We start from the raw sequence: 12,264 nt of genomic DNA, 5'->3' as shown, positions 1-12,264 counted from the left end.
GGCTGGGGTTTCTGGGAGCAACTTGGAAGGGGCAGGATAGATACATCCCAAAGAAGAAATGTTCTAATTGCAGGATGATGCAACCATGGCTGATGAGGGAAGTGAAAGCTAACATAAAAGCAAAAGGGAGGGCATATAATAGAGGATTGGGAAGCTTTTAAAAACAATCAGAAGGCAACTAAAAAGCCATAATGGGGGGGAGGGAGGCAGAAGATGAAATATGAAGGTAAGCTAGCCAACAATATCAAAAGAGGATACTAAACGTTTTATCAGATATATAAAGAGTAAAAGAGAGGTGAGAGTAGATGTCGGACCACTGGAAAATGATGCTGGAGAGGTAGTAATGGGGGACAAGAAAAATGGTGGACGAGCTGAATAAGTATTTTGCATCCCTCTGTGGAAGATACTGGCAATATGCTGGAAATTTGAGTGTCAGGGGACTGAAGTGAGTGCAGTTGCTATTATTAGGGAGAAGGTGCTGGGGAAACTAAAAGGTCTGAAGGTAGATAAGTCAGCTGGACTGATAGGTTCTTGATTAGTTGGGGCGTGAAAGGTTACGGGAAGAAGGCAGGGGAATGGGGTTGAGGGCGAAATGAATGAGCCATGATGAAATGGTGGAGCAGACTCGGTGAGCTGAACGGCCGAATTCTGTTCCTATGTCTTACGGTCTTGATTAACTGTGGTCAGACTTGAAAAGACTGCTGCCTTATGTGTTGGGAGTTAGCGACAGGAGATATGCTAATAAATGGGAGCAGGAGGTTAAACCTGCAAGTGTGCCCATTGGTATGGCCATGAAACCATGTGTTTGGATGTCTCTGATTTGGAGGAATGAACTAAATATGATGTGACTTTCCTTATTTTTCCTCCATCAGGGTTAAAGGTATCCGGGGCAAGAATGTCACTCCCTTTATTCTAGCACGAGTTTATGAGCTCACACGAGGAGTTTCCTTGACTGCCAGTATCCTTCATATATGGACCATATTGTATCTGTAGCTCACTTTAAATCGAATTTCAAATGGACAAGAATGTGAGAACAGAGGAACTAAGCAGGTCTAGCAAGACCAGTTGATGGTTTAGAAGATTAAATTGCCATATAGTCTTCCCCCCCAACGTGTTGGTAGTAGCAGATTAGTACTCATGAATTGGTACCAACACTTTGAACAGCTACCCACTGTGCAAACAGCAGCTGCATTATTGTCATACTGCTGAAGAATATTTGTGAGACCGGAATGAATTCCTGTCTGGATTGGGTTACTGGAGCTGGGAGTGGGATGAGGGAATACATACCAAAATGGTATGTATTTCAAATATCACCTTCTTTACCTCACTATTCAAGCTATTCTCCTAAGGGGTTCATTTATTAGGGTCAGCTGAGTCATTCTAGTTCCCTGTTGCAAACTCCAAACATGGGCAACCCTTTTCCTGGAAGAAGTTTTTCTCACCCTGCTGAATTAGTTTGGCAGATGAATCCCTCAGATGATTATGTAATTCAGACGCAAACAACAGGAATTCTGCAGATGCTAGAAATTCAAGCAACATACATCAAAGTTGCTGGTGAACGCAGCAGGCCAAGCAGCAACTATAGGAAGAGGCGCAGTCGACGTTTCAGGCCGAGACCCTTCTTCGGCCTGAAATGTCGACTGTGCCTCTTCCTGTAGATGCTGCTTGGCCTGCTGCGTTCACCAGCAACTTTGATGTATGTTGATGTAATTCAGACATTGGATTCCATCACTCTTTCTTTGAGCAGAAGGGAACAGACTTCCTTTTGCTACAGGTTGACCTGATCTCAGGATACAGTGAAGAAGGGATAATGTGCACTAGTTTCCCATTCTGGAATTCTATTAACATCTGGAAGGTGAGGTACTTGATGAAGTGTACTGTTCTCAAGTTCAGAGTTTTTTGGAATTTCCCTTCACAGAGTGATGGCCTGCAAACTTTCAGACTCCTTGCTGGGGCCTTTTAATATGATTATTTATCTAACTATCTAGAGACACAACGTGGAACAGGCCCTTTTGATCCAATTAGCCACATCGTCCAGCAACCCACCTATTCAACACTAGTCTAATCACACGGCAATTGACAAAGACCAATGAACCTCCTAAATGTACATCTTTGGACCGTGGGAAGAAGCTCCATTTAAATGAAATGCCGCAGTTTCTATGTTGTTGGGGCAATGATTAAACAACCAATGGAATGTACCTAGTCAGAACTGTAATTGTAGATAAGCTTTGCAAATGTCTATTTGTTTGTGGTCATGAACATTGTACAGGTTTCTCATCTGTTTAGTCATCTTATTGTGCGTCATGGTTTGGGCAGATCCATAGTGTGAAGAAAATGGCTGGATCACTCATACTTCAGTCTTAGATTTGCCAATCTTTGACTCACTCCTAATCCTTAACTTTGACAAAGATATTGCTCTCATCAAAACCAATGCAAAGGTGGGCAGTCGTATAGCATGTGCACTGGCCAGGCAGAAGACACGCAGATACAACCCTCCATCACAACCATCTGAAGAGAAGGACAGAGCTCCTGCTAAGCCAGTAAGTGGCATCCATAATGTATTGTAACAAGCAAAATGCTGAAGGAACTCAGCAGTACAGTGGCGCTAGAAAGTTTGTGAACCCTGTAGAACTTTCTCTACTTCTGCAGAAATATGACCTAAAATGTGATCAGATCTTCATGTGAGTTCTAAAACTAGACAAAGAGAACACAATTAAATAAATAACACAAAAAATTATACTTGTTCATTTATTTATTGATAAAAATGATCCAATATTACATGTATTTGTTGGAAAAAGTATGTGAACCTTTGCTTTTCATAACTGGTGTGACCCCCTTGTACAGCAATAACTTCAACCAAATGTTTTCGGCAACTGTTGATCAGTCCTGTACATTGGCTTGGGGGAATTTTAAGCCATTCCTCCTTACAAAACTGCCTCATCTCTGGGATGTTGGTGGGTTTCCTTGCATGAACAACTTTCTTCAGAAATTCCCCAACATTTCTACAGGATTAAGGTCAGGATTTTGACTCGGCCATTCCAAAACATGAATTTTCTTCTTTTTAAACCATTCTGTTGTTGATTTCCTCTTGTCTTTCAGATCACTGACTTGTTGCATTATCCACCTTCTATTAAGCTTCAGGTGACGGACTGCTACTCTAACATCCTCCTGTAAAATGTCATGATACAATTTTGAATTCATTGTTCCTTTAACGATTGCAAGCTGTCCAGGCCCTGAGGCAGCAAAGCATCCCCAAACCATGATGCTCCTTCCACCATACTTCACAGCTGGATAGAGGTTTTGGTGTTGGTGTGCAGTGCCCATTTTTATCCAAACATAGCAGTGTGCATTTCAGCCAAAAATGACACAGCTCATATGCAAAGGAGGATTCTTAAGTTGCAGCTGTGTTTCCCTCCATTTGCAAGATGAAGGCATTGGACCTTCTCCACGGTACATCCTGGGAAAATTGGACCCTCTAGCCTGAGTATATTGTGTCGAAATTTTAGTATTAGTTCATGAGGCGGTCATCTGTAGTTTGCAGTCCTAACAGAGAAGGCATTTCTAAGATGGACAGCACTTAGAAAGGATTTCTTCTCGAATGGAACAAAATATTTGAAAAAGATTCAATTCTGTAGTTTTGATTTGTAAAAGATAAATGTGACATCTGCATATGTACATCAATAATAGTTTCAGTGAGGTTGCTCAGAAATATTTGGTAACACTATTCAAGCCCATGATCTCATACAGTATATGAAGCTGCCTTCCAACTAACACGACATAAAATGTGGGTCAGCTCACGTTCCTTTGCTGTCACTGCATCTAAATTCTGTAGCTGCTTGCCTAACAGTGCTGTGGACGTACCTGTATCACCCCGGCTGCAGTGTTCAAGACTTTAAGCCACGATGCAAGGACGTTGGGGATAGACAATACATGCTGACTGGCTTGTGACATCCCTGAGAAGTAAAAATAATTTTGAAAGAGTGTGTAGTCTTAATGACTTGTGATGGGAGCTGCATCTTTACATTTCTCCCCATGTTGCTGTAGAGTAGGGATGTGCTCATCAGTGAGAAAGGAGACAAAAATGAGATGAAGAAGCAATCCCATTTTCTTTCTTAGTCTCAGAAGAGTAAACACTGCTTCCTGTTCTTACCAACAGGATCTCCACTTGGTTCACAAGTGCCTTGATGGAGACTTGGAGACGGTCATGTCCACAGCTGCAGGCCATGCAAGGAAACGTAGATGAGGAGAGGAAATTCCCTATTCTTCCAATTCCGAGATAGTCGGTTCCTTATTGTTTCCTATTTACCAAATGCTTGACCAACTCACAGTTCCAGATGAATAAAAATCTTTCCACCTAAATGTTGGGAAGACTGAAGCCACTTGCTTTGGCCAGCACAACAACGGGGCAGCACTTTATGTCGGTAATTATCTGATGCTGAACCACACTGTTGTATCTGACGCTGAGATGGTTCTTCAGATATAAGTTTCTTCCCCATTGCCACTTCTAAAGTACCTTCTCCTGCCATGGTAGCGTTCGACTATTGCAGTGATCTTCTGACTGGCAGATTCCACCTCTCATAAACTCCACCTCCACTCCAACATCTCTACCTGTATTTTAATTCACATGGTCTCATCTATCCATCACCCTGTGCTTCCTGACTGATACTGGCCTTCAGTGCTACAGTGTCTCACTTTAAAATTTGCATCCTGACCCTCCAGAGCCTCAGCACTCCCTGACTCCATAATCAGCTCCTGTCCCACAATGCTCTGGGCTGCTTCAGTTCGCCATTCATTGGCCCTAAGCTCTGGGGATCTTGAGGTGGCCTGCCTTGTGGTGGGAAGCCTGTCTGTGTTTGTGAGGGGGTGGGCGGGAGGGTGGGAAAGGGGCTTGTTTTATTGTTATTGCTTTGTTCCGCTGAACATAAGTGGGCATGCTATGTCTCCAACACTCGTTGGCTGCCCCCAGCATATCCTTGGGAGTTTTGGTTGTTAACGCAAACAGAACATTTCATTATATGCTTCAATGTACATGTGAGAAATAAATCTGACTATGAATCCTTTCTGAAACCTCTCTCCCTCTGAATGACTCACTCTCTTTAGATACTCTTGAAAAAAACCATCAAATATTAATTACCCAATAATAAAATCTTAGGTTAGGCAATACCAAACCACCCTCTTTCTTGTAAGTATTTTTTACTTAATCTGGGATTTTTTTTGCCATATATAAGAGGAAATTTTAGAATCAATAGTATCAAAAAAGGGTTTAGGAATAAAAATTGGTATTGTTTGAAATAAATATAAAAATTTAGGTAAAGTAACCATTTTAATAGCATTGATTCGGCCAATCGATGATAGAGACAATGGGGACCACTTAGTAATCAGTTATTTAACCTGATTAATTAACGGTAAAAAGGTTGAAATTGAATAGATCCTTATGTCTCTTAGTAATTTTAACTCCTAGATAAGTAAAATAGTCAGTAGTCACTCTAAATGGAGAGCTTCTATAAATGGAAACCTGCATATTTAATGGAAAGAGTTCACTCTTACCTAGGTTCAGTTTATAACCAGAAAAACTACTAAACTGAGCAAGCAAAGTTAATACTGCCGGAATAGATTGTCCTGGGTTAGAAATATATAATAGTAGATCATCTGCATATAGCAATAATTTATGAGTCTCATTTCCACGGGTAATACCAAATATATTAGGGGAGTCACGAATGGTAATAGCTAGAGGTTCCAAGGCAATATCAAATAGTAGTGGACTAAGAGGGCAACCCTGCCTAGTAGCACGGAATAAATGAAAAAAAGGGGATCTTTGATTGTTAGTAAATACCGAGGCCAAAGGGGTAAAGTATATCAGTTTAATCCAGGAAATAAATATCAAACTAAATATTAATATTCGATATTTAATATTTTGGACGCAAGATTGGAATATAACTCCAAGCCCATATTGGGTAAACCTTGAAGGCCATTCTGTACAAGGGTTTTCTTTAGCTTCCATTTTAGGAACTTCACTGCCTTTTGCACTATCTAAATTGAATAAACAAATGTTTAACCCTATAGTTAAACATACATTGCGAATATGGTTTCAATTTCGTAAATTTTTTGGCCTGAATGAATTTATGTTATCAAGTTCTATTATATCTAATTTCTTTTTTCAACCCTCAGTTATGGGCCAAGCTTTTTTGATATGGAAAACGAAAGGTATAATATGTTTTCGTGACTTATTTCTAGATAACTGTTTCATGTCTTTTGAGCAGTTATCTAAGAAATTTGATTTGATTAGATCCCATTTTTTTAGATACTTACAAATAAGAAATTTTTAAAATACTACGTTGCCTACCTTTCCGATTTCAAATCCTGTTGATATTATTGATAAAATTTTAGGTTTGAATCCTTTTCAGAGGGGATTAATAGCAATTATCTATGATATAATTATGAAATTACAGCCAGGTATATCTGATAAAATTAAAAATGAATGGGAAAGGGAACTTCAACTTTCCCTGCCTATAGAGAAATGGGATAAAATTTTTCAATTAGTTAGTACTTCTTCTATATGTGCTAAACATACATTAATACAATTTAAAATAGTGCATAGAGCCCATATGTCCAAAGATAAATTAGCCCGTTTTTATTCCCACATAAACCCTATTTGTGATAGATGTCACTCTGAGGTGGCTTCTTTAACTCATATGTTTTGGTCCTGTCCTCTTTTGGAAAAATATTGGAAAGATATTTTTGATATTATTTCAACAGTTCTATGTTTTGATTTAAAACCCCATCCTATTACGGCAATTTTTGGATTGCCAATGGTAGAACATAGATCTTTGTCTTCTTCAGCCTGTTAGATGATAGCATTTGTTACTTTAATGGCTAGAAGATCTATTTTGTTGAACTGGAAGGAAATCAATCCTCCTACTACATTCCAATGGTTTTTTCAAACTATATTAAGTTTAAATTTAGAAAAAATTAGAAGTGATATTTTTGATCCTTTGGTTAAAGTTGAAGAAACTTGGAAACCTTTTATGCAACATTTTCATATGATGTAATTTGACCTTTCCAAATCTTTTTTTTATTAACTTAAATTATATGAATAAAGGAGCGGAGTTGACGGCATTACTGAACATGTCTGATTCAAGATATTGGTCTAGCCCTGTTTTGTTCTGTTTTTTGGGGTTTTTTTTCTTTTTCTTTTGGGGGTCTTTCTTTGTTTATATATATTTTTTTCTTTTTATTTCTTTTTTTCCTGATGACTAATTTCATTATGAGTTTGGAAGTCTATTATACCTATGTTACTTAAAATCCTTATTAAGATTATTCCAATCTCTTTGTATCAACTTTGTTACGGTGTTTATAATTTTGAAAATTAATAAAAAGATTTAAAAAGAATAGAAAGAAAAACCCTTCTCTTTGACCAACTAATTGTTCTAATTTCTCTTGTAGCTAAGTGTCATATTCTTTTTTAATGATATCCCTTTGATTGAGCACATTCAGACATTTTGCTACATTAAAACACCATATATTAATATATGAAGTCCTTGTGCAGGATTCCCTAAAGGTTAATTTACAGATTGAGTCTGTGGTGAGGAAGACAAATGCGATGTTAGCATTCATTTCAAGAGGACTAGAATATGAAAGCAATGGTGTAATGTTGAAACTTCATAAAGCACTGGTGAGGCCTCACTTGGAGTGTTGTGATCAGATTTGGGCCCCTTATCTTACAAAGGATGTACTGAAACTGGAAAGGATTCAAAGGAGGTTCATGAAAATTATTTCAGGATTGAATGACTTGTCATATGAAGAGCATTTGATGGATCTGGGCCTGTATTCACTGGAATTCAGAAGAATGAGGGGTGACCTGATTGAAACCTATCGAATGGTGAAAGGCCTTGATAGAGTGGAGGTGGAGTGGATGTTTCCTGTGGTGGGAGAGTCTAAGACCAGAGGACACAGCCTCACAATAGAGGGGCGTCCTTTTAGAACGGTATTGTGGAGGAATTTCTTTAGCAAGAGAGTGGTGAATCTGTGGAATTCTTTGCCACAGGCAGCCATTGAGGCCAGGTCTTTATGTATATTTAAGGCAGAGGTTGATAGATTCTCGATCAGTCGGGACATGAAGGGATACGGGAAGAAGGCAGGAAATTGGGTCTGGGAGGGAAAATGGATCAGGCATGATGAAATGGCAGAGCAGGTGATAGGCCAAATGGCCTAATTCTGCTCCTATCTCTTATGGTCTTATATTTATATGCATTGTGACATGCATACATGAAATGAAGCCATGAGTTGATGTTATTGAAACTCATCAGGAGACCCCTTATCACATTCGAGAAAGTGTCGGAGGCTGGCACAGTAGAAGCCCAGGGGAGTAACAGTACAGTAAGAGACTTGGAGAGAACTTCGAGACTGTATTATGTTTGAAAATAAAGCAGTACACTTCTCACTGAAAACTTTAATGTGCTAAGCCATATTTGGAGCATGTTCAGGCTGTAAATCATTGAGGTTGCAAAGCACCGGTTAAAATGCTGTCAATGTGCCATGTAAGATGGTAATATACTTGTAATTCTGTTTACCATTTTGTCTCTGGTCTGGAACAGCAATCCCAAATCCTCAAATTTCTCATGTGTGAAGAGACCCTTTGCCCCATCAAGTTTGTGCTGACTCTCAGTGCAGACCAATCCAATCCAATCAATCCAATATCATTTATTTCCCTGTAGCTTTTCCTCTCTCAGTTACTCATCTGTTTCCCTCCCCACTCCTCCCCATGATTCTCCTGCCATTAGCCTACACCAGGGGCAGTTTACAGCAGTCAGCCAATGTGCAAGCATGTCTTTGGGATGTGGGAAACAGACGATTACAGGGAGGACGTGCAGACTCCACACAGGAGGTCAGGATTGCACCTGACTCGCTGGAGCAGTGAGATATTATTATGTCTGGTTTCTGATGCACTTCCTGTTTGCCTGCTCTGCCCTTTGTGGTATTTGGGAGTTGGGAGTCATTGTGCAGGATTCCCTGAAGATTAAGTTGCGGGTTGAGTCTGTGATGAGGAAGGCAAATTCGACGTTAGCATTCATTTCGAGAGGAATAGAATATAAAAGCAAGGACGTAATGTTGAGGCTTTATAAAGCACTGGTGAGGCCTCACTTGGAGTATTGTGAGCAGTTTTGGGCCCCTTACCTAAGAAAGGATGTGCTGACATTGGAGAGTTCACAAAAATGATTCCAGGACTGAAAGGCTTTTCATATGAGGAGTGTTTGATGACTCTGGACCTGGACTCACTGGAATTGAGAAGAATGAGGGGGGAATCTCATTGAAACCTATCAAAGGTCGAAAGGTCTTAATAGAGTGGATGTGGAGAAGGTGTTTCCTATGATGGGGGAGTCTAAGACCAGAGGACACAGCCTCAGGATAGAGGGATATCCATTTAGAATGGAGATGAGGAATGTCTTTAGCCAGAGAGTGGTGAATCTGTGGAATTCGTTGTGACAGGTGGCTGTAGAAGCCAAGTCATTGGGTATAATTAAGGCAGAGGTTGTTAGATTCTTGATTAGTCGAGCCATGAAAGATAATGGGGAGAAGGCAGGAGATTGGGGCTGAGTGGGAAAATGGATCCACCATGATGAAATGGCGGAGTGGAATCGATGGGCCGAATGGCCTAATTCTGCTCCTATATCTTATCATTTTATGGCCTTTGCCATCTAGGTGCCTTCAGATTTGGCAGAAACATTCTTCCCCCTGAAGTCAAGGAAACAACTTGTGCTGGAAAAATGGATTGAGCATTTGGTCTATTTTCATAGAGAAAACAAAAAGAACCTAAAATTGTGAGGTTCTTGTTGGGTTCATTAGTTCCGTTTGATTTGTGTCATTGCAACAATCAACTTAGCGTAAAATAAAGGTATCAGGAACAGCAATGCAAAAAATTCAGCTGTCATCAAACGAAAGCCAAATCCTTTTTTCCTGAATGAATTGATCACATTTTCCTCACCTGTTCCCGTTTCCTATTTTCCATTTCCACAGGTCGTGATTGGTGGCTGCAATATTGATTATGTTATCAAGGTGGAACATGGCGATATGATGGTAGGTGAGCACTGCAATAAAACTGTGCAAATGTTCAACAACCTGTACTTGGATATTGCTTTATTTTTGACAGCAATGATTCTCTATAACATTTAGCTCTTTAACCCATTATTAATAATTTGCAAAAATATTGCTGAGATTACTCTCTTCCTTCCTCCCTCCTCAGATATGTATTATGGGTGGATAACCATCTGTATTTTTTATGGCATAGAAGGAAACTCTCTGGATAAATTTGTTAACTTGAATGATATTAGCAGAAGTTTTTAAAAAGACAACCATACTCCTGAGAGTTCACTGCTTTTGCAATTACAAAGAAGTATCTGAAATCTGCAGCACCCTTCCGAGATAGAACCGTACATTGATAATCAATCCAGTGTGGGAGGAATTGCTTGAAAAGGCATTTGATCCTTTGCATCCCAGTCTGTTGCCGTTTGGAGTCAGCATTACCTCTCACTAACTGAATACTTCACCACTAAATTGAAACCAAGCCAGAGCTCGAATAAAAGTGCAAAGTTTTCGGCAACAGGAAATCTTGATCAATAGCTGCATTTCGACTTGATGGTTTTTAAATGAAAGTGGAAGAATTTTCCTTTTTTTTTGTAATTTATTTTTTATTGAATTTCATCATCAAACAAACATTTCCATAAGATGTATACCAGAAACTGTATATATATATATATCATATAATCATATTTTGTCACAAATCTCCACATAATATTTATCTGAGGTATACACTTATAGAAAGGAGAGGAAAGAAAGAACAATCGAAAGAAGAAAACTATATACAGAGTAGGGAGTGATTTTCTTTACAACATATTCATTGACTTGTGAGAATAAAATCAGGTCTATGAGGTGTTATATAGTTAAACCATTTTTCCAGTATGAAAAACATTGTTCCAACTTATGATTAACAGATGCTGTTATCTTCTCCATTTTGTAAATGTCCATTGTAATTTCCATCCATACATTTAAAGTTGGGCTCTCCTGTGATAACCATTTCCTGGTAAGGGTCTTTTTACCAGCCACCAGCAGTATATTCATTAAATATTTATCTCTCTTTAGCCATTCTTGAGGTATATATCCAAAATATATGGTTTTACTCTCTAAGGGTATTTCACATTTAAAGCTGTCTTGTAGGGCATTATGTATCCCACTCCAATAGTCTTTGATAACGGGGCATTCCCAAAAAATATGATAATGGTTTGCATTTTGATTTCCACAGTTTCAAGTATTTTCCTTCTAATTATCTGCAGTGTAATTGTGTGGAGAGTTTCTATCTATCCTGGGAATCTATAGCCGGCTAAATTTGGATGTGCATTCGGGGGTTATATGTACAAAACTACCAGCAGGAGTGAGGTTCAGGGAGTGACTCTGTACTCTGTAAACTATTAAATTATACTCATTTCGAATATGGTGCTGGGTAAAACTTAAACTTTTTGCAAGACACATAGATTAATCAAAAACATGACTTGTCAAATATGAGAATTTTTTTGAAGCACAGATTAATTGGATGAAGATGCCAAAAGATATTTATTTATGAGGTTGTACAGAACACTGTCCACTCCTCCCTCCTCCCCCACTTGGTAGGCGTCAGGTAGAGGAACCTAACCATCTACCCTCAGCGTTCAATGGCATTACTATTACAGAATCTCCCACCATTATCAATATGACAGATACTTTGACCAGAACTTACCTGGACAAGGCCCATGTACATATGTACTGTGACTGTAAAATTAGATTGGAAGCTGGGCACCTTCAGTGACTGGCTAACCTTCCGACTCCCCAAACCACTCTGGCCTTTTACACTGTTGGAAAAATGTAACTCACTGATTTGATACCCTGTTCTCCACCCTAAAGGTTCATTCCCTTTACTGTAGCGGTTATAGTGCTTGCCATCAATGAAATAGACTGCAGTTACTGGAACCGCAGGTCAGTAACCTATGACTTTGCCCACCAAGGACGACAGCAAAAGGTCTCGTCACACAGTCCACCTGCACTTGCCCCATCCTGAATTACATTGTCATTGCTTCGCTGTCACTGTGTCTAAATTCTGGTGCACCACCCCACCCCCAACAGCACTGTGAGGGGACTCCACAGGAGGGACTGCAGAGGTGCGAGGTAAACTTCTGGCATTGTGTTAAAGGTATTTAGGGGTAGGCAGTTTTGGCTTTGCAAGGCTGCGATGTTTAA

The 12,264-nt window shown here is 39.4% G+C and overlaps 1 protein-coding gene across 2 annotated transcripts in view; it reads left to right on the top strand.

The window, feature by feature from the left end:
* zgc:136858 (uncharacterized protein LOC678543 homolog) overlaps positions 1–12,264 on the top strand; it is a 59,847-nt gene that overhangs the window by 23,238 nt on the left and 24,345 nt on the right. For both annotated transcript variants that reach the window (XM_063059668.1, XM_063059667.1), the window contains exons 9-11: positions 873–958; positions 2,410–2,540; positions 10,015–10,074. In XM_063059668.1, the coding sequence (XP_062915738.1) occupies positions 873–958; positions 2,410–2,540; positions 10,015–10,074 (277 nt within the window). The remainder of the gene's footprint in view (positions 1–872; positions 959–2,409; positions 2,541–10,014; positions 10,075–12,264) is intronic.

This window comes from Mobula hypostoma, chromosome 9 (genome assembly GCF_963921235.1).
Source record: "Mobula hypostoma chromosome 9, sMobHyp1.1, whole genome shotgun sequence".
Taxonomy (NCBI): domain Eukaryota; kingdom Metazoa; phylum Chordata; class Chondrichthyes; order Myliobatiformes; family Myliobatidae; genus Mobula; species Mobula hypostoma.
The sequence above is the reverse complement of the archived record's forward strand: the minus strand, read 5'-3'. Positions and strand labels throughout refer to the sequence as shown.